Source organism: Micropterus dolomieu, linkage group LG07 (genome assembly GCF_021292245.1).
Source record: "Micropterus dolomieu isolate WLL.071019.BEF.003 ecotype Adirondacks linkage group LG07, ASM2129224v1, whole genome shotgun sequence".
In the NCBI taxonomy this organism is placed as follows: domain Eukaryota; kingdom Metazoa; phylum Chordata; class Actinopteri; order Centrarchiformes; family Centrarchidae; genus Micropterus; species Micropterus dolomieu.
This window is the reverse complement of record NC_060156.1, coordinates 23,212,645-23,238,391: the sequence shown is the minus strand read 5'-3', so window position 1 is coordinate 23,238,391 and position 25,747 is coordinate 23,212,645. Positions and strand designations below refer to the sequence as shown.

At 38.3% G+C, this 25,747-nt stretch overlaps 3 protein-coding genes across 4 annotated transcripts in view; all 3 read left to right on the top strand.

Moving 5' to 3' along the window:
• Positions 1 to 3,940, top strand: part of si:rp71-68n21.9 (kelch-like protein 9) — a gene marked incomplete in the record, with an annotated part of 9,243 nt that extends 5,303 nt beyond the window's left edge. The window contains 1 exon segment of the mRNA XM_046053891.1: positions 2,212 to 3,940. Within this exon segment, the coding sequence (XP_045909847.1) occupies positions 2,212 to 2,708 (497 nt within the window).
• A 2,934-nt stretch (positions 3,941 to 6,874) lies between these two features.
• On the top strand, positions 6,875 to 9,720 carry hsd3b1 (hydroxy-delta-5-steroid dehydrogenase, 3 beta- and steroid delta-isomerase 1; the record flags this gene model as incomplete). Its single annotated transcript, XM_046054677.1, is given in 3 exon segments — positions 6,875 to 7,090; positions 7,765 to 7,929; positions 8,708 to 9,720. Coding segments are annotated over 3 exon segments (1,125 nt in total). The 3' UTR covers positions 9,517 to 9,720.
• Positions 9,721 to 10,411: 691 nt separating this feature from the next.
• On the top strand, positions 10,412 to 25,230 carry pla1a (phospholipase A1 member A). Of its 2 annotated transcripts, none has more exons than XM_046054139.1 (11): positions 10,412 to 10,909; positions 12,058 to 12,277; positions 13,241 to 13,418; positions 14,270 to 14,378; positions 17,179 to 17,280; positions 18,091 to 18,183; positions 18,404 to 18,586; positions 20,052 to 20,141; positions 20,464 to 20,569; positions 21,858 to 22,013; positions 23,751 to 25,230. In XM_046054139.1, exons 1-11 carry the CDS (start codon positions 10,843 to 10,845, stop codon positions 23,839 to 23,841), a joined length of 1,395 nt encoding a protein of 464 aa, XP_045910095.1. In that variant the 5' UTR covers positions 10,412 to 10,842; the 3' UTR covers positions 23,842 to 25,230. The 2 variants fall into 2 exon arrangements, with proteins under 2 accessions (XP_045910095.1, XP_045910096.1); XM_046054140.1 differs by having other exon boundaries at positions 10,413 to 10,909; positions 18,422 to 18,586.
• The last annotated feature ends 517 nt before the right edge of the window (positions 25,231 to 25,747 follow it).

Sequence of the window (25,747 nt, the reverse complement as noted above, 5' to 3'; positions counted from 1 at the left end):
GAGAGCATTTGTGCTGCCCATGCATTCAGGTGGATACAATTTCACACTCCTTAAAGTGATTTAAAAGGTTGATAAGAACAGAATTAAATTTCACACAAGCAGATGATGACCTGGTGTGGATGCTAAAAGGTCCTACTAATACCAAGAAGCCATTAAACAACCACCCTTGCCAATGAAAATCAATTAAACATGACAGAAATCTTGTTTGCAGCGAAGGTAATGTATTGGAAGTTTTATTCATGTGTTTCCCCGGAAGTTACAGCAACTAGAAGGGGTTGACCGAATGAAACATGCCATTACCTTGAATAAAATTATTTCTCTGGGTTTGAACATTGTTGGAAACATTTGGGATAGTGTAAATACACAACTCAACAAAATATACAACATAGGTCTAGTCAATTTTAGACATTTTAATGCAGAAATGTTACATATTAAACCTTAAACACACAACACAGGAAAGACAGAAATATTTGTCTGATTTCAGCTTCAGGTCTTTGACAGTGGAATCATCAAAAAAAAACTTACATGGGCACTCAATCAGCCATCAGAGGAGCGCTGCCATCAGTCCAGTTCACTGTAATTCACATTTAAAACTGTTTTTGGATTTCTGTTTTGATTCTCTATAAGTGACAACAGGTTCCATTTTGACAAGATGAATTATTGACAACGCTTGCTCAGGAAGTGGTTTGAATGAATAGGTCAGCCAAGCACGCTTGCTTGGCTGACCTATTCATTCATACCACTTCCTGTTTAGCAGCAAACTCTGAGCAAAACATGAGCGGCTCTCAGTCTGATCGTAGGCAGGTTTCTTAGCAACTTTGGACAGGAAATCAGCTCACGTTGTGAATAGAAACATAAGTTTCACACGTTGTGTTGCAGGAAACACAAAGACCTGTGGTTGCAGCACATTTAAATCCCATACCCTCAAAAGCTATAAGGTGCTGGTAATGTATTATTTACCAATATATATAGTTTTTGAGTTGAAACTCAAGCTCAGTAAAAGGTCAGAGGGAAATGCATTTAGAATTACATTTATCCATATCTTGAAAGACGAACTAAAAGAATAATTAGCAAATGTGCAAGATGTGTATTGGACAGAAAAAACTAAGAGATGGGACAGCAAAAGCAGCAGATTTTAGAACTTGTGAAGTCCTGGAAGATGCTTTTCCTTTAATTTGTGGACACACGAGCATGCACATGTGATTTAAAAAAATTCAGTGTTTTTATTTCTTCAATCTCTTAAACCTAACGTTAGAAGTTTTGTTTACGTGTACTTGTGCCCATGTAAGATTTATGCTTGGTTTCTATAATAAGTGCTGTTACAATTAGAAGGAACATCAGAAAATAGAGTATTCCTCACTGGGCAATGCCATTTCATCATGTATAGAACATTTCCAGACCACAAGACAAATCCTCTTATCTCAGATGGACATCTGTACGTGACACATTAATCTATTTATCTTTTTCAAAAACACATTCCCTGGTATTCAATGCTTCTTTCATACATATATCCTGTGATTTCATTTTATTTCCTCTTTGTGTGTCCATTTGTCCATTTTACATTAAAATCTTAATTTCTTTTTTAAGTGTGGTAAAAAGGTATTGCAAACTAAGAATTTCACCATTCAGGGGGAAATTCTGTTGCACTGTGCAATAACGACCTTGAACTTTAGGAGGAAGACCACTTACACTTTGGATGGTATTTTAAAGAAATGAGGGTGTGAAAAAAGTCCAAGTCCAAAAGAATCACAATGAAGAGAAACACATTGTTCACATTGCCATTACAGTGTAAAAGGAAATGTGTCATTACGTCTGTTTTCAATATCTGACCATAGGAAAGTACCCGACCACTGCCACAAACTCTTCCACAAACTCATGTTCACTCATCCTCATTGAACAAAGTTCAGACTGTGTGAAAACAGATGCAGCGTTTTACCACATGCACATTGTGCATGTGCATATTGTGCAGAGAACCTCAAATTATAGCTTTTATTAACATGGACATACAGTATACTACTAGTGACAACTAGTTGATTTATTGATTTGGATTTGGAAAATCACTCAGTCTTTTATGTGGGGGGGCACAAGTCAAAGAAAGTAAACTGTTTCATAACATTACATAAAACACATTTTTGTGCCTGTAAGATATATCATAGAGACGTATTTTTAAGATAGACTGTAGCATCTAATGAATTCTCTTTCGTCACACAGGTGGCATCACCCGTGACACATTTCAGAAGGAGCTTTGGTGTTACGACCCAGTCGCTGACACATGGAACCGACGAGCCGACATGATGGAGCTCCGTGGTCTGCACTGCATGTGCACCGTAGGAGACAGACTCTATGTCATGGGCGGGAATCACTTCCGAGGCAGCAGCGACTATGACGACGTCCTGAGCTGCGAATACTACAGCCCAGAGACAGACCAATGGATGGTGGTGGCACCAATGCCACGGGGCCAGAGCGACGTTGGTGTGACAGTGTTTAACGGGCAGATCTATGTTGTAGGAGGGTATTCCTGGAACAGCAGATGTATGGTTGACATTGTGCAGCGCTATGATCCAGAGCAGGACGTGTGGGACAGGGTGTTCAACGTTCTGGAGCCTCTGGGGGGGATTCGTGCCTGTACAATGACAGTTCATCTGCCGGAGGGGTCGGTGGACGAGGCTGAGATACAGGAGTGTCCACTGCCCACAGCTAAAAGCTGATCGTGGGGTTTCCGACTTTTGCCACTGTCAGACCAGAGTTGGCAAGACGGAATTAGTATGTTGAAGGCAAGAAGAAGGCAAAGCAGAAAATTAGTGTGGGTTGCAAACATGCTGCAGATGCAAGCATTGCTCGCTAGTTAACATTAGCATTCAACTGTCTTGTGCCATTTCCTGTCCTTGCCTTTACTCTCAGCCATGCAGCATCCCCCCTGCTCTGCTGCTTGTGTTCTTCCACTCTGCGATTTCAGTATGTAAAAGGAAACACTCCGTCACATCCTTAAAGAAACCCACCCTCCCTCTCAAAGTGGCAGGACATTGATTGATGAGTATCACTGTTTCACAGGTCAAAATTCAATCAGATGGACTCTTTTGGTGTAAACGCAGCTTTAGACTTCAGCACTGAAATAACGTGATCAAAAGATAAAGCTGCCGTTATTTTATCATTTCATTACCCTCTACTAATCTCATTGATAGACCAAAAACAATGATGACTTTATCCTGCTAACAAGTACTGTCTTGGTAACTACAAAAATTTCAAAGCATGTCAGAGAAATGTCATCTATGATGACGCACAAGTTGCGAGGACTATACTGAGCTCTCTTCATATCATAATGTAGGATGGAGGAATGTGTAAAAATCATTTGTGTTTTGCGGCATGGAGTCATGAGATGTAAGCTAGACAACAAAGACAGCGTGTCTATTATGATTTAGAACTTGAATAGGGACTGTACAGAAGAAAGTGGAAATCCCCTCAATATAAACAAATAAAGCAGCTTATTTTTAAGTTTTGGTCTGGGTTTTGGCCTTACTACTTAGCTAAAGACACTGTTGAATCAATTCTAATGATTGCATAAATCATCAATATGAAGTAAAATAGCCTTTTATTTCCTTCCATAAATCCTAAATAAAGAGAGATAAACTAGATCCCAGTAGATTCTCATAAAATGTACTGCAGTTAGTTTTTCCATTAGCCTACCCATATAAAGCTGAGACTGTTCCTGAGCTTTATGCTTAAGAACAGAAGCTCTGGAGTCATTACTGTTTGATGCTGCTTGAAAAGTAAAAGAGGACAAACAGCAAGATGCTTATAGATGTAACTGCTGTACCTTTCTGCTTTAACACAAGCTCTGTCAAGTACTGTTAGCAGAAACAATGTATGGATACATGTTAGATTTGTTATGTATATTTATATTATATGCGGTGTTAAAATACAAATAAAAGGTTGATTATGATCTTCATGTTCCTCATTATTCACTGTCAGCGAAGGGCAAAGTTCCATCAGCTGGTAAGACACAAGTTCTTCAGCAGCTACAGGAGGGCAAGCATATTGTTAACACACACATGAACACACAGACTCTTTGGTACATCTGGTGCAAGTGAGTGACGATGAAATTACCCTTGAGACTTCAGATAAGACAACAGACAGCTGCGATATCAACTGCTATGCCAAGGACTAGCAGACAGACACCAGTATGTGATGCATAAAATATTACTGAAATTACAAGATCAGTCATGTTTGTTTTAGAAAAGACGCTCAAAGCTAATTGGAATCCACTTTAGCAGTACCTTTTATAATACAATAAGTATAAAACAAGTATAAATATACATGACCTAATTTCATTGTACCTATCCTAAATTCAAATAAAGCTACAAATAAAAAGCTAAATCTACATAGAAAGAACTGCAAAAGAAGATGTGGCTCGGCATTAGCAGACTGGATGTTTTAGGCTCCTGTTTAAAAACTGAAGCGTAAGAAAAGCAAAGCCCATATATTTTGGATGTTTACGAATATGATAATACTAGTTAGAGAGACTTTCCACCACACAGCCACAGTGTACTATTTACTGAGCAAACCATGGCCAACTATAATTCATCACTGTGCAAGGGAAACCATATTTGGCTTTCTGGGAGATAAATGTCACCTTTTCAAGGTTGTTGGATGTTGTTTTATTTGGCTGACCTAGCCTTGTACCGTCCTGAGGTGTGGAAAGTACTGACTTTAATTAATGTACTGGAGTACAGATCTGATCTACTTATCCTTTCAATTTCAATTCCTTTCAAAAAGCAGGATATGAGCAGCGATACATTTACTTTCAAGAGTATTTCCATTTTATGATAATTTATACTTTTATTCCACTACATTTCAGAGGGAAATACTGTACTTTTTACTCTATATTCTATATTTATGTTAAAGCTATAGTTACTAGTTTTGTATTGTATTTTCTTTTTTCCTTTTTTTCATCACTGTTTTAATGTTTTATTTCTTAAAAAGCCCTTCTAGGGACAGGTGTTGCAAATTAGCAACTGCTAAAACACTATGGTACACATAATGGATTGCTGTTTTCAGTTTATCTATGTTAGATGTATTGGTCTCTAATAAAATAAACCATAAATAAATACATAATAGTTTAAGCGTTTAAACTACCCAACAGCATATAAAGTTGTTAAAATTAGCTACACCTTAACATAAAAATAACATTAAAATGTGGCTGTGATGTGCATAGGCGCTCCTCTGTACTGTACACACAGCGCAGCCAACGAGGTGAAGTCCACTAAGACCATAAAACGACCGGGTCCCAGCATAACACAGACTCCAAAACAAACTCCATGTTAGGCTAAAAACAACAATAAAGATTAGCCAATGCTGAGCTAAACATGTTTACTAACCTCAGGTTACTAATCTATTTTGCATTCAGCATTGGGCCTTGTTGTATGAGGGTTTTAAAGCCAAAGTTTATGATGAATGGCACAGTAGCTGCTGGTGTTGTCCTCTCTCACGTGTGGCCGTGCGCAGTAGATACAACATGTTACATAGGCAGATTTTAGGTAATGGCGGGATTTTAAGTGTGCCTTCCTTGATTGTGTTGATTAGGAGTAAGATGGTTAGGGTCAGGTTAAGAATATTCTATAAGCCAATCAGTGACAGGTTTATGTGTGCACCCACTAGTGCTTCTGGAGAGTTGACTTTACAACTGACAAGTCTAGCAAACCAACAAAATGATTACAGGTAAGCTAATAATATCAGAAGGAAGATTGCATTTGCTTTTAATTATTCCATCTGTGACTATGTATTTAGCAAAGTTTAGAGGCTCTTGCATGTCAGGAGGGAAAAATAGCATTCTGTTTTATTTCAAATAGTAACACACCAGTATAATTTCTGCTCATCATAAGCTGACTTTATTATGCATCGTTCAAAAACCTAAGGTAAAAGAAAAGGATGCTAAGCATGCACAAAATGATGCATTGTAACAATTTACATCATATCAGTTTAAGTCAAAATATATTTTAAAGAATTTTTTATCAGTAAAATTGGAGTTTTGTTTGTGGTCCTTTGTTTGTGGTCTTGTACGATTGTGACACAGTGTTAGAAGGCGTTTACTCATGGTTCATTAGTGTATGTTTTATTTCAAATAGTAATTCACCAGGATAATTTCTGCCTAGCTTCTTGGTAGGGGCTTGTTTCAGATAATCCAAGAAAAGCATATATATAAATGGCATTTAAATGTAGTCATCAATCATAATATAAATCATACCTACTTCTACCATTGTGGATACCAATGTATGTAATACCAATTGTCAGTCTTTTAGGGAATATTCTGATTTACTTTCAGATGTTTTTGCAGATTTTTGAGCACCTTATGTTTTAATTAGATGTATTTTTTTGTTCATATAATGGGGATTTCTGTGCCACCCCAAAGTGACCACTAGCCCCATCCTGGCCACACCATTGAAAATTGCCTGTGTCCACCACTAAATATCAGTTGTTTTATCTTGGGGAATCATTCATTTTGTGGGAGGTGTCTTCAGAAATAACCTTCATCTCTGCCTACCTCTTGTAATAAAGGGTTATTCCCAATTAAATAAAAGATTGCATTTTCCAACAGCAACTGTCCTTGGCATATAAAACGTTCCAGCCCCCATTTTGTTTGGCATCACATTCCACCTTGAAGTAGGAGAGCCCATCCCCTTTTTTCACACTGCCTTGGAAATAAAGAGTTTTTTTAGTAAAGTTTCTGGGTTTACAAAAAGTGGCAGGGCTCAGACTGGGAGAGCAGAAAGTGCTGTCATTCTCTCACAGACAGAACTCGAAACATCCAAGAACACAAAAGTTGTATTCTTTTTTTTTTTTACTTGGAACTTCTTCTTTTGAGGAGGCTCTTCAAGAGGTCCATTGTATAAGAGAAGTTTGAAGGATTTTTTTGTCCTCATACCAAGAGAGATTTAAGCCGCGATGTCTCTGAGAGGTGATGTGTGTGTGGTGACGGGAGCCTGTGGATTCCTGGGAAAGAGACTGGTGAGGCTGCTGCTAGAAGAAGAGGAAATGGCTGAGATTCGACTGCTGGACAAACAAGTACAGCCCCAACTTTTACAGAGTCTGGAGGGTAAAATCTGTCAACCTACAAATTATTCATCTTGTTTTCTCTCTCTCTCTCTCTCTCTCTCTCTCTCTCTACAGCACACATGAAATTTGTCAGAAGAAATATGAAATACATTAAAACTACATGGGAGAAGGTGGCCTCCATGCTTTGCCGTATAACTCCATTTCACAGAGAGAAACATTGATAGTATTAATCTGAATGCAGTAGTATTTACTCTTTGAACACTTTGCAATGGCACTAGTTTCATTTGTGTTAATTTTAATAAAAGTTAATTTAATCAGGGAAAGCTCATTGAGTATCAAAATCTCTTTTACACGTGTGTCTCAGCCAAATTTGGCAGTAATTGCAAACTAATAATTGCAGAGATTGATTAATGGTGTTCCTGTCTTATCCTCAACTAAAATGATAGCCTTGGGTTTAAACAGATTCGTAAACCACTGGGTTTATGTAACTGTTTAACAACCCATTAGATAAAACCTAAACACAGATGGAGGCCACTCTAAGGCTGTTTTATATTATTTCTGACTGCTTAACAGCTTCTCATTTGACAGCAGCAATAACTCTATTTAAAGATAAAAGACACAAGAAAATACTGCAGCATTAGTATTTTATATAGCAAATTACAAAGCCTTATATTGTGTTAATTGATGCGTTTATTCTTGATTTTACTGTGTCAGACTGTAGAGGCGACACAAAGTTGAATGTTTTCGAGGGCGACATCAGAGACGGTGATTTCCTGAGAAAAACTTGTCGTGGTGCATCAATCGTCTTCCACATTGCATCCATCATTGACGTTATTGAGTCAGTGGAGTACAGTGAGATGTACGGGGTCAATGTCAAAGGTAAGGCCTTAATCCACTGAAAGCTCCACTGGGAAACTGACAGACATGTTTAAACAAGAAATGTTTTAAATTATGTTATTTTCTTGAATTTATAATTATCAAGAAATTGAACAGTATTTATTATTATGCATCACAGACATGTTATATAAAAGATGGACACAGATTAAGAGGAACTCTTTAAATTGATTGCACTTCAACTGACTTTCAGTGCCTATGCTTTAACTGATTATTCTTACATGACTTACTTTAATTGATGCTTCAACTGCTTTCAGCTTCTGTTTACACTTCAGCGAACACTTCCAAACCAACTTTTTCCAGTGTTTACACTTCAGCTGAGACTTGAGCTGCTATAAGCACTTACACTTAAATTTCTAACTGCTGTCATTGCTTACTTTTACACTTCAGCTGCTTTCACACTTCATCTTCTTTCACTACTCACATTTCAACTGACACTTCAACATTAACTTTTTTCAGTGTTGACTCTTGAACTGCATTTTCAACTCCTTTCTGTTTTTTCCATTTTAATTTCAACTACGGCAATGGCCACTTCAACTTCTTTCAGTGCTCCAATTCCTGACATTAAGAAAATGGTTCAACAAGTTTAGATGCAGCCTTTTTAGTTTTCTGCTGCAATCTCTGGCATGAATGTTAAAACGTCCAAACACAAGCATTTCGATATAAGTTTTTCATCAGCTTACTTTCTCGTTGGTGTGAAACCAGTAGAAAGGTTTGACTTCCTCTGATCTTCTGTAAAGTCAAAAGCATCTTTGTTTTGTAGGAACGCAGCTGCTTCTGGAGGCATGTATTCAAGAGAACGTGGTGTCCTTTATCTACACTAGCACCATCGAGGTGATGGGACCAAACCCCAAGGGTGACCCCATAATCAACGGCAGTGAGGACACCGTTTATGACTTTTCTCTGAAGTTTACCTACAGCAAGACCAAAAGGGAGGCTGAGGAGAGAACCCTGCAGGCCCACAGCGAGGTGCTCCAAAATGGAGGCCGACTGGCCACATGCGCCCTCAGACCAATGTACATCTATGGAGAGGGCTGCCGCTTCCTGCTGGGCCACATGGGTGACGGGATACGAAACAAAGACGTTCTATTTCGTATGTCTGTCCCAGAGGCCCTAGTGAATCCTGTTTACGTGGGCAACGTGGCTATGGCTCACCTCCAAGCAGCCCGCAGCCTTAAAGATCCAAAAACAAGAAATGCTATTGGTGGAAAGTTTTACTTGATTTCTGATGACACACCACCTGTCAGTTATTCAGACTTCAACCACGTCATGATGTCACCTCTGGGCTTCAACATCCAAGAGAAACTTCCTCTGCCGCTCCGCTTCCTCTACGTATTCTGCTTCCTATTGGAGACTCTGTGCATGATGCTCCGACCTTTCATACGCATTGTCCCACCGATGAACAGGCAGCTCCTCACCATGTTGAACACCCCGTTCAGCTTCTCCTATCAGAAGGCTAAGACGGATTTGGGATACACCCCAAGATACACCTGGGAGGAAGCACGCAAACGCACCATTGAGTGGCTCGCCTCTGAGTTGCCAAAGGAGAGGGAGAAAATAAGAGCTAAATAATTAATGAAAAGTTGTTAGAACTATATTAAAACTGCAGTATAAGTGATTGTTTTGCTGTAAAATAGTAAAATATATCATTGCCTAATGTCTGTTTGTGAAATTATGTTTTCATGCATGAATAACTAGATTTTCCTGCAGTGACAAACTAAGGCGAAAAGTTTTGTGCAATTAAATCATATATAATAAAAGCATGTTAATCATCAATGTTGATGTTTCTTTAAAAGCACTATTTGTGGAGCACAGGTTTTTGTTATCTGGTATTACCACCACTAGGAGTTGCAGAAGTAATAGATTCCTTTACATCTGGGGTTTAATTGTAGATAAGCTGCATTCACTCACAGTTTCTTCAGTATATTTGGCTTTACAGATAATTACCTCAACCTCAGGAGAGACAATTTAAGGTAGACAGCACAGTAGGCAGCCTCAACTTAAATCTATGAGGATTGGTAAACTTCCAGTAGCTAATATAGTTAAATTTACCGTTTGTAGTCAGAATGCTTTGTTCTTGGGAAGGATTACATTTTTTGTTTAATTACTACCTTAAAACTACAGGCAAGATCCAGTCAAACCTACTATGTATTTATAACTGTAAAACACAACCATTTGAATATCCACTATGATCAAGTAAGAAAGCAATAAACTGATTTAACCAGTTAAAGAAATGGATGTATTTTTTACCATATTTGCAAAGAGCATTGATTATGTAAAAAAGCATTCGTAATGGAACAATCAGTCAGCTAATAATAGATTTCCCACAGACACAACAGTGTGACCCCACATCACTTTTTGTGACAATCATGCTCTCTCCCAATCACACAAACAAACATTAAAGCACACCCACACACAAGCCAGTGGGCAGCCAGGCCAGAGTCCAGCATTTTATACAAACAGCCATTGAACACCAATGAGGTCATGGATTCCAGGCAAAGAGCTTCAACCACTTGTCCCCAGTCTGGGAAGGAAAAAAATATCACCCCCTGATAAGTGTGATGCCTAAGTGAAAGGACAGGAGAAGGTTTGTTGTGGATTTGTTCAGGCTTAAGGTGGAGCTTTACACAAAAAGAAACTGCAAGCAAACCCTGCTAGGATCATTACAAAATTTTGTTTGGGGTTTTTCTTATGGTTTCCTGCCTTGCTTCATTGCCTACCAGTTAAAGACTGAGTCATTCCAGAGTTACAGAACTGCACAGAGCTCGGATTTTCTCAAGCCAAAAGCTGATCTCCATCCACCAATCTGGAGCTAAACAGAGCAGCTGAGTACTATTAAGCCCTAACTAAAGCTCCCAGGCAGCTACTCTCCCCATTCACCTCTCGGCTACTACAGAAATGCCTCGGGAATACAAAACAATCCTCCTCTGTGTTTTGACTATCTACATCACATCATTGGTGTTGGGTAAGTGGTCTGCTTTTTAAAGAGATGTTTTCCTTTTGTATTACTTCTTTTTGTATTTTTCATGCAATATTTCAAAACATACCTGCAGAGACGCTAGAGATAGATTTGAACCTGTGTGAAACTAATTTCAGTACACAATGATACTGTGAACACTGCATAAGTACTTTCTATAATACAGAACTGTGAAACAATCCAGTTATCAAAACAATTGAATTCACTATTAAAGAATGATCTATTTGACATGATTTTTGACTGCACAATGAGATGACTTTTGTAGTTTCAGCTGAACATTAATTGTAGTACTTTATGTGTTTATTGAGCAGAAACATATAATAAAAATTTTAACATTGCATCATATAAATACGCATGAAATCACCACCTTTGAATCCAAAAAACTGCGATAAGATTGTCTTTGTGTTTAAAAGTGCACAACCTTTTGACAAATCACAAATAAGAATACTTGAAAATCTTGTTTTTTTCCTATAAACACAAGTTGAGCACCCGACTGGTTATATTTAATTTAACATGTCTATTTAAATGAGCTATTGTATATTACTAAAGATTGGAGGGAGATCTGGCAGATTATCCCTTTACTTAAAATTTTGTTGTGCCGGCATCTGGTGTGAGATATACAACATACAGGGCTGCCCACAGAAATGACTGGGCCCCTGAAAAGGTCCAGAAATGGACCCTCTGCAAATCTGCTTAACTCATGTCAACACATGCTGTGCTCTCTCTCTATCTCCTACATAAATACATACATGGGCTGCTGCATGCGGTGCACTTTTGATGTTTTGACGTTGCATACAACAAACATAACTCATGCCATTTTCAGGTATGGGGGTTTTCATTATGAAACAGGCTATAGTTTACTGAAGCAATGTTTTAAAAAATTTATTTTTATATTTTAATAAGTAAGGGTGAGTTTTTTGGTTCAAAATTAAATTTAGTTATCTTTCCTTATATTTAAAATGAACATTAGTGCTGGACTGCATGGGCCCCCCTAGAATGCTTTCCCCTTTTCCCCCACTCATGGCCACGGCCCTGACCATATGTCAACAGTTATTTTATGTGTTGTTGCCGATGTGTTACCAACACTCAACATTTTGGTCTAGTCAAAATTACATTTTATCCTTTTGATCGACCAGGTGTAGAAGAAACGCAGGAATATGATGAGTGTGCGGACCTCAATAACACCACCTGGCTGGAGTACCGGCAGCAGAGAGTCAAGCTACAGGTTCAGTATCTGCTGCTGACGAGGAGAAACGTGGACTGTGCACAAATGTTCAACCAGGAGTCCCTCACTATAACACAGTCCTCCTACTTCAACATCTCCCGCCCAACCAAGGTCATCATCCACGGGTACAGGTGAGAAGAAGGCCTCAGTGAGACTGATTATGAACTATGGGGTCTGACAAGAACACTCAACTTTTGGTTTTGGTCATTTCTCCTGACAGATTTCTGTATTTCTGTTAATTTTTGCTTATTCAACCATAACTATTTAATGTTACAGAGAAATACTTAAGATTTGAAACCAGGTTTTCAAGGCCAAAATAAAACCCAAGACCGAAACCAAAATAAAAACTGGGCTGTAAGTCCCCACAAAATGGAAGCAATGGACAGTTTCGGCTGTGGCTTTAAAGGAATGAGAGACACAATTGATCTAGAACAAAAAGGAAAATTTTAAACTATTCTTCAGGCAAACTTGGGCCATATATAGATGACATAAGGAAAGACAGCCAACAGGTCTTCATTGGAGATTAGGCTTAATCATTTACAGATTAGACAGTATATGTGTTCACATTATGGTCAGTCACACTCACATAAGTCAATATGGGATCTAAGTATGTCCTCCATTGGGTAAGCTCTGAAGAATTTATTTTTTAAAACAATGATACCTAAAAAAAATATAGACAATTGAAATAATCTCAAAAATACAAAAAAAGGTCATGTAATCAGTTATGTTATTTTATTCCTTTCAACCTTAACTCGTAGATCTCAGTTTTTATCCTCATTGTTTTCATATGAAATAAGCAATGTGTATTGTATTGTTTTAAATTTATTAAATTATACTTTTAATTAATGTTTTTTTATCCTTCACTGACCTTAAAGGTTCAATATGGACAAACATCTATATACTGTGCTGCAGATATTTCTATTGATGCATGCTAACCAGTTAGCGCCAGTCCGTCCTGTCTCATTACCACTTTGTACCTCAAGAAGCGATAGTCTAACTTTTTTTAACTAGCTAACATCAGTTAGTGGCAGTTATGACTTGAAATGTGTTATGCTTCCCCCTAGTTTGAATTCAACCCCCTTCTACCCCCGCAGGGCTCTGGGCAACAAGCCGTCCTGGGTGAAGGAGCTGGCCCGGGCTCTGCTCAGGGCGCAGGATGTGAACGTGCTGGTGGTGGACTGGGTCTACGGCGCCTCCTTTGCCTACAATCTGGTGGTGGAGAATTACAAGGAGGTGGCTGTGCAGATCTCTGTCCTCATCAACCAGCTGCAGGTGAAAGAAACGCTTGAGTATAGCTAATTACGGTCCAATTAAATAGTTAATAGTTTATTTAAACAAGTAATCTTCATAATGCATAATTTTTCAGGAGACTTACACATGAAACATAATGTCAGTTCGACCATACAACTAACACACATCCACAATTAGTTCAACACAACAATTACAGGTTGCATTTAGAATTAATATAATATTTTGAAATCTTAAAAGAATTAGAAAATATTAAGAGATTAAGGAGAAGAGGAAATTAGGAATAGGAAAGCTGGTCCACATTATTTTTTTATGAGCTCTATTTTAATATGTACAACATGCAGTAAACTACTTCAGCCAAAGGCTGGGTCACCAACTGCCCCAGGGACTCAAACGCCCAGGGGCCCCCAAAATCCCAAGTCCACTTTTTACAATTTGATTCATTACAAATTTTCCTTGGGCAAGATATTGAACCCCAAATTGCTCCAGATGGCCGTGCCGTCACTGTTTGAGTGTGTGAATGTATTAGTTTCTGTTTCTGATGAGCAGTTGAGACAACTTGCATGATAGCCACTGCCATCATTGCATGAATGGCGCGAATGTAGTGTAAAGCACTTTGAGTGAGTCTTTACAATTGACTACATTTTTGAATAATGGAAACCTTGGACCAAGAAGCATCCATGAGTAAGAGTCCAGGTGGACCTCCAGAGCCGTAGGCAGAATAAAATGAAGATAATACATGTATTCTACTGTGTTTACTGTACTGGACAGATTCTTACGTATACTATGAAATACAAAGACATGGCTTAGAAGAAAGAAACGGTTCCAGGTTAAAGTAAAAATTGACAAAGGTGAAAAACTGTCTTGTCCAACAGAAACATGGATGCAAACTAGAGTCCTTCCACTTCATCGGGGTCAGTCTTGGGGCGCACGTCGCTGGTTTTGTGGGGACTCTGTTTGAGGGGAAGATAGGAAGAATCACAGGTGAGTCCGGACCACCTTTATGTGACATTCCAATGCATTCAACTGCAAACACTGCACTATTCTATTTCTTCTGCTTGTAAAATGTGTGAAAAAATAATTTAGATGCCATGATTGCACGTTCTCAGTCCCGCTACAAAACCCTGAGGGAGAACTTCTGCATTATCGTTGTTGAATAGAAAACTAAAAGCTTCCAGCTGCTGTTCTATTAAAAAAAAAAAAAAAAAAGGCGAGCAACAACAGGCCAGATAATGAAGGTCTCCACAGCTCAGGAGTCTCCCACAGACCCTGAATGTGTTTCAGTGTGACCTTGAGTAGCAGGGCTCTTCAAAGGACAACAGCTAGTTTGATAAGAGCCACTCTGAGGCTGTGTGAACATGCACAGTTCCCTCGTCCCCAGAACACACCACCCAGCACAATACTCCACTGTTCACTTGTTTATATCGGGTCTTTTTGTCTGAGTGGGGAGGTGTTTTTGAGTTTGAATATATGTGCAATTCAGAGGAGCCACAGCTGCTGACTTGAATTTGATTAAATGATCAAATATGCCTTTGAACTTGACCAAATACTGAGTTTTCAAGATTTCAAATAGTGTTCCTGTTTGCTGCCTGTAGATTTCACAAATGATTAGTGTTTTTCAACAACTAGAAAGTTCAAGAACTACAATATTTGAGAACTACACATCCTTAAGTGCATTTTTGTTTGCTTTCCATTTTCATGAAATGAAGAGGGAATGAGAAGAAAACAGAAACAGTTTGGGTCAAGACATGAGTTCAGCGATACTTGGACATAAAAAAAACATAGCATCAACAATTTGTTGTTTTATTATTTAAGAATACTTGAATATGATATTTGCTCTTGGATTCCTTTGGTCCAAATAGATCTATGCAAAGAATCAGTGCAAATACATAATTTATTCACTCTAACTGTTCTAAAATCAGCAGGTTTTTTATTCTCACAAAGTAGTGAAACCAGTGGTTTTCACTCATCAACAACTTCATAAGCACAGAGAGTTTATTCAGGGTTCAACCTACGACCTGTGGCAGTTCTGGGGGGGAGCCAACAATCTCTCTTTTTCTCTTTCTCTTTTTCTCAATCATCTCTTTTTGAAAGCTTTTGTTAAAAATGTTCTGAACAACAGCAACAAGAAATATTGAATAACAAATGAAACAATGGACAATAAGAAAACATGCAATTCAAATATAGAAGAAACAAATGTGCATTGTCTAAAAGCTTATTACTTAGCTTATTGTTACAAACAAGCTAAAGTGAAAGCTGTCTGTCCTCAGTAACTGTTTAGCTTAGTTTGCCACGTACATTAAAATATGACACATTATTCTCAGCTGGCTGAGACAAACCAGCCCTCCCCTCTACCACCAGCAGCAGCAGAGAGAGGAGGACAGGAGGGACTGAGTTGTTCATTCTTTCTAAACTTCAGTCAGTATGTTGTCAGGAATATGATTTATTTTACTGACATTTTAGATTTGTTTCCAGTGAGATATTAGTGACTTTGCTGTTGTAAATCCTGTTGCTGCTCTAGAAACAACATTTAAGTTTATTTTTTTTAAATAATAGGCCTTGTATTCAATTATTTAGTAATAAATAGGACTGACAAGAGCACTGATAAAGAACTGAACCAATAAGGATTAACAATACAAGTGTGTCCAAAAAAAATACCAATGATCCCAACTCCTGAAACAATTTCCAGCCCATATCTGTGTCCTGGTTTTAAAATCTGGCCCAGTTGAATTTGTAATTGAATAGCCCTGGTGTACAGTAATCATAGTAATGTATATTCCATTGTAGACAGTATTTTGTCCTTGTAATCTGCGTTTCCATTGCATGGACAGTCTTTGGATATTGCTGGAAATTGTTCTGATTCCCCCTTCTTAAAGAGTAAATTATTATCATTACAATTTAACAATGCATTGCATTTAAACAGCACTTTTCATACATAAATAGCAATAAGAGTAGCCTACTGCTCCTACCAGGCTGGACATGCAGTCTGCCAAATTATGTATGCCCCTCCATAATGCACAGATGATGGCCTTCAAACAAGTATTTAATTTTGTGTATACTTCACATCATGACTAATCACAGGGGTGAATGTGGAGATGTTTATTGTTTCCTAGCAAAAGTTATAGTGGGATACAAAATACAAACTGGGATCCAGAGAATGTCTTGCACACTAGAGCTTTTACTGTTCATTGAGCCTTATAAAGATGTGTTGCATCAAAGAATGTACTGTAACTTAAGTTAAAGTTAACAGGATTTGTTTTTTTGTACAATGTAATTTAATAAAACTATAACTAAGTTACTGAAAAAATCCTGTTGCTGAAACAAATAACTGTAAGTTATACTAAAACATTACATTATATGCGAAACAAGACATTTTGAAAGCTTGAACAATGCCTTTGTCTCTTTTGTCCCGGATTGAATGTGCCCCTCTGACAACAACTGGCCCTAACCTGGCCCCCTTAATAAAACTGGTCTAGAACCACCACTGCCTACGACCAAGAAACCAAGTGCTGGTAAAGCTCCAATGTTATGGCAAGAAACTGCTTTGGCTTTGTATTAAAACACGGAAGCACTGAACTACAACAATCTTAAAGGCTACAATTCAAGTTTCAGTGGGGTTTTTCAAAATACAAAAGATTCTCAACTGCCACTCAACACTTATTCAGAATAAATATAATCCTCCTGCATTATTCTTTTCCAACATTGTGAGTTAAATACCATCCTTCTATTCCCAAAGATCAGTTTTAACTTAACAATCCATGTTTTTCTTGTCCTTGTCGCGTAGCCCTCGACCCTGCTGGACCCATGTTTAAAGGAGCTGACACCTTTGACCGGCTGGACCCCTCTGACGCTCAGTTTGTTGACGCCATCCACACAGACGCTGACTGTGAGTCAACATTAACTTACCATAAAACCTTTTATTGAGGCTGGTTCTTTCCATTTCCACCAAAATACTAGAGGCTGAGGTAACATAATGTCTACTGTTGTGGTTTACAATAAGCCGTGGGCAGCATATTTTCCTCTGTGTACACAACAGTTAGTAGAGCAACTGAATGTGTGTTGCAACATGAGAAATGTACAAACAAAAAGTGGATTTTCTTACCAGTCATTAGAGGTAGCCTAGTCATGTTTTAGGTGAGATAGTGAGACAGATTTGCAGATATAGATATTAATCTAATTGCCTAAAGCCAACAAAAAAGTTAAAGTGAGAGAATGTAACTTTTGAAATAAGGAATAACAAACTCCCTCTTTAAAATGAAAAGTGATAAAACGATGCTCAGATCCATTCAGTGGATTTGCTCATTCAGACTAACTTGGTCTGGTGTGACTGTTAGCTCATACTTATTTTGATAAGAAAACTCCCACATACAGTCTAACTTGCAAACATAAGAAGTAAAATAAGAAGTTAACACATTAAACATTACACATGTTTGTTGTTTCCTGCTTGTGGTCCTGCTCCACTCACTATGTCACCAAATGATAATTTCTTTAAATTATTTCTATGTATTGTGTTGCAGAGATGAAGTAAACTAGCTAGGCCCGGCGGTCTCAAGAGGCAATAGTCCAATTGTAAAGCTCCCGTTTTTAGGGTGGTGTTTTCCTTTCGACCTTGAGTTTGAGTTACAGTGAAGAGTAAAAAGCAGCAATGCAATGACAAAATGTCCACAGTATTAATGAGGATTTTTTTCTGCATCAGATTTTGGCATTTCCATCCCTGTCGGTCATGTGGACTTCTATCTGAACGGAGGAAAGGATCAGACTGGATGTGCCCGCTCCAGGTTTGCTTCAAGTAGGTTCAGCACTCACTAAAACCTAAAAAGGTGGGGGCTAACAGGGAGAGAGCAACTGCGTTTGTTTGACTTAAATTGGCTGTTGCCTCCTCTAAATTATAGCTCATGCTACTTCTCATCAAGAAGTTATAAATAAAGTTTTTTTAAAACTATAATTTTGAAAATGATAGCCTCCAGACATCCGGTTCCCTTGTGTTTCTGGTTTCTGTGTGTTGTTAGTTCTGGTCTACTTTCCAGTGTATGGCTATGTGATATGTGACCACATGAGGGCGCTGCACGTCTACATGAGCGCGCTGAATGGCTCGTGCCCATTAATAGGGATCCCATGCTTCAGCTATGAGGACTTCCTGAATGGACACTGTGTGAACTGTGACGTCTTCAAGGGGAGGTGTCCAACTATAGGTAAGAATACACCTGGGAGTTGGCCACCCCTCTAACTTGTGGGCTGCTGATGACCTGCTGTTGTTCTTAGCATTCTTTGTTAATGTCTGCATCAAACATAAAGGATCTGATTTAATATTTTGTTCAGTAGAAACAAGTGTCATCTGTCCTTTTACAATGAAATGCTGCTAAACTTCTGACTGACAGTACAAGTTGCTACCAGTACTGCTACTACAATGTTACTACATGTCTTCGGTGGTGGTCAGGTAGCCTACTGTACTTAAGTATTTTCTTTTTTATGCCATGTTCTACTTCTCCTTCGCTACATCTAAGATGGAAATATTTTTACATAGTTACATTTAAGTTACATTACACATTACGATTTCTGCAGGCAAAGCATACAAAGAGCTTACAAAATACAATGTTTTGTTATAAATGAAACTACCCAACAGTGTACACAGCTGAAACAATTAGTCAATTCATCTATAATCTACATTTTTATACACTGAAGATTTTCATTTAACAGTGTGGAACTGCTTTAAAGTGATCTAAATTAATAATGTCCTATAGTTTTTGATCACACATATGCCTTTCAGTAGCAGTAGTGGCCGTAATGTTAATACTACAGACAATGGTAGTAGTACCTTTTACATATTCATTTTCTGATTTTCAATTTTGGCAGAGGAGGCAATGGTTTCTAAAGAAGGAAATATAATATAATATTAATAAGTATGTATAATCACCTGAAAATAAGAATCGTTTTTCGTTACCTTAGAAAGAACCCTTTATATCAAAAGAAATAGCAGGTCTTCTTCCACTGCATTTGTTGCGACCGTAGGTTCTTCCACATAAGTGGAGGGTGAGGCAAGGGGTTATCAGTTGGTTGAAATCCTACACACTGGTCCTTTTTAAAGATGTTTCATATTAATTATGAAAACCAGAGCGATCCGATCTAAAATGATCTTCTAGCAAATTGATGCACCGAATCAGCCTAACACCCATGACCTTCTTGCTGTGAGGCGACAGTGCTAACCACTGCACCACCGTGCTGCCCAGCCTAACATATATGAATTTCAATAACTGATTCAATCCAATTAATCAGTCACTACATCCATCATAGTCAAAAATAAAAAACACAGAAACAAGAAAAGCACATTGGTAATAATGGATGTTTCCATTTCAATGGGGAGGGACAGACAGGATGAGTAACATAAAGGTTGGGCGGCTTTTTAGTTGTCTGTCAGACCTCAGTATCACCAGTAGATATGGCATCAGGCTGCACTCATGCAGCAGCTCTGGTCTTGTCACACAACAGCTTTTGGCAGGTTCTTATCATTTCAACCCCTGATATGCCAACGCACGCTGATACAGTGACACAGTTAATGTACGTGGAGCCCTTTTGAATTGTGACGTATGTACAATAGGCCTACAGTATAACCGTCACTTGCTTGGTGTGTGTGTGTGTGTGCGTGTGTGTGTGTTTTAGGTTTATCAGAAAAAAATGGGATAACCATATCTCCAATTCCCAAAGAGCAGAAGCTATTCCTCCTCACCACGTCTTCACCACCTTTTTGCTGTGAGTGTTTGACTGTTGCAGGTATTTGATCATGAACCAAAAAAAGTATTGGAAGATAAATATGTTGGCATGAAATGAAAAGTCGGTGGATTCCTCATCTGGGGAACATGCAATCCAATCCATCCAACATTTGTTGAGATATTTCATTTCATTTCATTTATTTATTTAAGGACAGTGCACATTAATCAACATTTCTCTAAATGTGCCAGTGTTAGCCAGCAGGCTAATTTTCAACTGTAGTCCATTGGCAAGATGTTATACTAGGCACATATATTGTTGTTGGATGTAGAGATAAGTACTAAATACTTATTCCTTTGCTCAGCTCATCACATCCTGCTGGAGCTGGAGGTTTCTCCCCTGGATAAGAGTGCTGAGGTGCAGGTGAAACTGAGGACTGCGAACCTGGGGAAAGAGCAGAGGCTCAGGCTGTAGGTACCATTTAAATTTTCAGTTTTCTATAAGTGTAAAAAGGTTCTTGCTGACACAGTTTTTGTCTAACTTGCAATTACTTTGCTCCATTTCATTTTGTTTTCAAATCTAAAACTGAAACAATTACTATAATTAACAGAAAATTATCTTCAACTATTATAAGTGTTAATTGTTTAAGTCATTTTTCAAACAAAACTTTCAAACATTATTGGCTGTAGCTTACGTGATGGAAACTGAATCTGAAAGAGTTTTGGGTAGTTGGTCAAATAGAAGGGGCGTCTTGTTTTTCTTGATATTGACGTCATGGAAATCAACACGGGTCTGCTACAGCAAAAGTTTTGTGTATTTCGAGATAGCATCTTTATATGAAGCTCCCCAGCTGTGAAAGTTTTGTGTGTTTGTGTATGCTGTATGTGTATGTATATGTACACTTGAGGCCCTGTACTGACTGTGAAAACAAATTTCCCCTGTGGACAAGAAAGACCCAGAAATTTGACATGTAAAACTGTCTAGCAAACAATAGTAAGGTTTTCCTTGGTCCACAATCCTTATTACATTTTATTACAAATACGTATAGCAAAATCTAGACAGATAACTCTTTTCAACTTCAGGCATTGACACTACTACAATATAGCTTCCTGCTTTTTGTTAGCTAAGTATTTCAGCTCTTAGCCTCTTTAGCTATGCAGTTCAGTTTCAGTTCAGGCATATCATTCCAGTCTTCAACATTTTTTGCAGTGTTTTGCAAGTTCATGTCATCTTTCAGCGTGGACACGCATTTTCTGCAGGACACATCAAAGAAGAAATTTAAATAGAGAAAAATTCAGTGTGACGGCATTCTTACGGACTCCATTTATTCAGCACTGGTGGTCAGACTCCAATGCATAACCTTCATCCCCGAACTACATAGTACTGTAATTTCTTCCTCTTTTATCCCCCAAAAAAGCTGAGCTGGCAGCTTCTATTCTGAGAAGAGAGGTACTGTATGTGTCACTGTAAATGCCTGGCCAGGTGCAGGACACAAATGTGCACGTGCACAGGTTCACTTGAGTTCAGGAGGACACTTGTTTGCTCTTGTTTGTTTGTACTTTATTCCAAGATTTAATAAATACAGATGCTTGCCTTGTATGGATACTTACATGAGGATAACCTTGTGAGTTTATGTTCCACCTTGCAAACAGCAAGGAGATGTTGTCTTTTAAATCTCACAGTCACAAACACTGTCCTGTGATGAATGTTGATTATCTGAAAGTGTGTGTGACTGTCTCATCTTGTGTGGTATTGCAGTCAGACAGATAAAACAGTGTACAGGACAATGTTGGGTCACGCTGCTGCTCTGTGTGAGATCGACTCCATCGAGGTGAAGAACACCGGAGCTCGCTTCTACAGACAGGGAGACATCCACATCAAGTCTGTCTGTCTCTCCGAAGTCCCCTCTCTCAGGTGAACTGAACATGACATGCACACACACATGCTGTTCTGCTGAATAAAAAAACAATGTTTCACATATCAAACACATCTGTAGGGCTGAATGACACTCAAAGGTTACAGTTTGATCCTTCATGATCATGATTTATAAGAGTTATCATCAATAAAAACCACATTTAACAGGTAAAAGATTCTGGAAACATTGATAGAAAAATCCCCTATCTCTCCTTCAACTTCTCTCCTTTCCACCCATATGCTCAGTTTGCTCCAACAATACATTTTCCAAAATTAGTGGTGGAAGAAGTACTCAGGGCCTGTATTTATCAAGCTTCTCAGAATCACTCCTAAGAACACTGCTAAGAATTGACTCAAGAGTAAAAAAAAATCTTGGCTCAGAGCTGTGCTTAAAAGTTAGTTATCAAGCATCATAGTCTTAATTTGAGTGACATGTAGGACTAAATCTTAAGTTTCAGTCTTAGAGCTGATTCATTACACTTTGCTGTGCCACAAACAGGATTTTGGATGACGATGTAGCCAAGGACCAATCACTGAGTGGATTTCCTTATTTAGAAAATTCTCAAATAAATTCACATTGAATGGTGAAACTCCTCTTAGGAATTTACGTTCAAAACACATTTGACAATAAAGAATTTTAAAGAGAATAGTATGATGATATAGCTACACATTGGAAATGAAGGATAAAATGTTGATCTTTATATGAGCGCCATCAATTGCACCTAATACTCCTGAGAAGCTGGCTATTTGCATGAATTGTGTTTGCTTCTGTTAAATTACGGGGTGTTCAGATCAATTATAAACAGTGTCAACATTTTATGCCTTTATGTGATAGCAGAACTAGAGAGGCGGGTAACGAAGGATTATATTTTACACCACAGGCCTATTTGTTTTATATTTTTGTCACACCAGCATAGTGGTTCCATGGAGTAATGGTTAGTAATCTGGACCCTGAACCCCTAACTGCTCTACGAGCACTGGACAATGGCTTCCCACTACTCCCAAAGAGGATGGTGTGGTGGCGGCAATATTGTGATAAAATAAACTACTTGAATTAAACACTTTCTGTCTTTGTGTAGGTTTATTCAAATCCTCTATAGACGGACTCACAGCGACTCACATCAGAGTACATGAACGCTCAATGTGTCTCTAGCAGTGTGTTATTTATCCTGTATCAGGGTCAGCATTATCTCATCACAGTTACATGTTATCAATGAGCTCTGAACAGTATGGTGTCATGAAATGTCTTGGCCTTCACTCTGAGTCATTCTAAGTGATTACATAGATCTTTAAAAATGAACATGAATAAATGTGATTATTGAAATTAATCACGTTTATTCATGAGAGGCAGTTATCATTAGTTGTAATAATGAAAAGAAAGTAGTAATATGTGGAAGTTTAAAAATAAGGTTCAAAAACATTATATTTGAAAAATACAAAATATACACTGAGAAAGAAGTCCAATGGTTACAGAGATCCTTAAAAATGGCAAATACATCAATATGTCTCCTATTGCCGTTACAGTTTAAATGCTATATTGTGTATAAGTTGTATGTGGCCTATAAAGACGATAATCGTTATCGTGTTAGATCATAAATGTCAGATGTGTAAAAAAAAAAAAATATATATATATATGGACATAAAAATTTGAATATATGGACATAGAAGCCCTGTTTTTATCTACTTTTTTAAAAAGTTTAACATTTAAATTAACTGTTAAGTGTGTTCCTGTTTCAGGCGAGAGGAGCCACTGTGTGTGAACAACATCCATATTAGCCGAGGAGCTCCGTGGTCACATGATTTTGTGCAGGTGTGTGATCTCTTCTAAAGAAAGAGATCTACTACTCATCATCATCTACAGTGAAGTCAACCACCAACATGTACCAACATGAACCCGTTTCACACTTTCACTAACTTGTTTAAAGGTGCAATGTGTAAGATTTGGCCAGAACTTTTCCTAAAACATTAAAAATGAACTAACATGAAGAAGTAACCACTCTGATGTGACGTCAAAGATGTCTATTTATTATGTAGCAGAGATATCTACTGAAGTTAGCATGCTAACCTGCTAGCCCCGGCCTGTCCTGTGTTGTAATACCACTTTAGACATTAGTGAGTCACTCTAGCGTCCAGTCTGTGCCCTCAGTCCAACATGAATGGACAAAGTAGAGCTGCCACAAGGCCAAGGCCTTTTGGTTCATGTCACAGAAACACAAAAATGGCTGAATGACTTTTATCACCACCCCAACCATCCGCTCCTGGCAAAGGACAGAAGCGATGTTAAAAGATGCAAAACAAGAGTTTGGTGGAAGTTTGCATATTATTGCCCTACTGTTAGATAGTAGTTGGCTTTTTTTTAAATAACTGGGATTGTATCGAGCCAGTAGTAGACCGACTGAAGAAATGTAGATTGGTTCACCATATTACAAGCACTTGGCATCACTGTTATCAGATGAGGCAAGATTGTAAGTATGGAAAGTTTGCTGTATATATTTGAGGACATTACAAGCTTTATTACGCGTGTCTAACTGTACACAATCTACTAACTGACAAAATGCAGTCTGGTCGTAATTCATCATTTAGCTTGTGTAATCAACTGATCCAGCATAATGATTCACAACGCATTCATACAATTGCTGCATAACCGTTAAGTTTCCTTCCCTTTAAGGTGAGTCCCAGACATTTACTCATTTAGCTGACGCTTTTATCCAAAGCGACTTACATTTGCTTTAAATGTCAGAGGTCGCATGCCTCTGAAGGAGCTAGGGGTTAAGTGTCTTACTCAGGGACACATTGGTGGATGTGTCACTGTGGGGAATTGAATCCAGGTCTTTCACACCAAAGGCATGTGTCTTTTCCACTGCCCCATTACCACCCCCAACTTTCTAAATAAATGAGTCCTTTGACTCTGTTAAAACCCTCTCTCTTTTTCTTTTTGTTCCTAGTTCCCAGACTCAAATTCATTGTCCAACAGTGATTTCTAGCTGTATCTCACCCACAGTTACTGTGGCGAGAATTGTTTTCCGTAGGCCCCCCTTGAAAAACTTACCAGAAAGATAGTGTTACCCAACAGCATAGCGGTGATCAAGCCCCAGACTCTCAGCCGTGCACGGTCTTTACCTTCAGCCCTGAGCATCCAAGTCCTCTCACACGAGTGCTCCGCCGTCAACGCCAAAATGTTGTGAAAATTTTGTTGGAATAAACACTTCCAGGCAAACCCTTGTGTTTCGATGGATTTATTCAAGTCTTCTACAGAATGTTTCTCTGGGACATACACACAGAGTAGATGAACACCTGAGTGAGTGTCAGGTGCATCTAAGCATGCGTTATTTATCCTGCGTCAGGGTCGCCATTATCGTCCTAAACTATCCAAAGGGCAATGCTGGCTTGAACATTTGCAGTGCCACAGCCTATATGATTCCCATGGATCCCAGGATCTATGATACATTTTTATTTCTTATTGTCTTTGAGAAGTATTTGTAGAATAAAATCTTTTCCAATAATCTGGTTTTAAGATGTCCCAGGTGACCAGGTTCCAAGGTATTTTCTGACATGTAGTGTTAGTGTTGTTGAATGATGTTGAATTAAGCAATAAACTGGTAGCTGTGTTTTGCTCTTCTCTGTTTATGTTTGGAGGTTTGTGTTAGATTACTGGAATAAGATTTTTACCATAGTTCCATAAAAAATGCTAAAATATTAAACAAGAAAAAACTTTCATTGGAAGAATCTTTTGA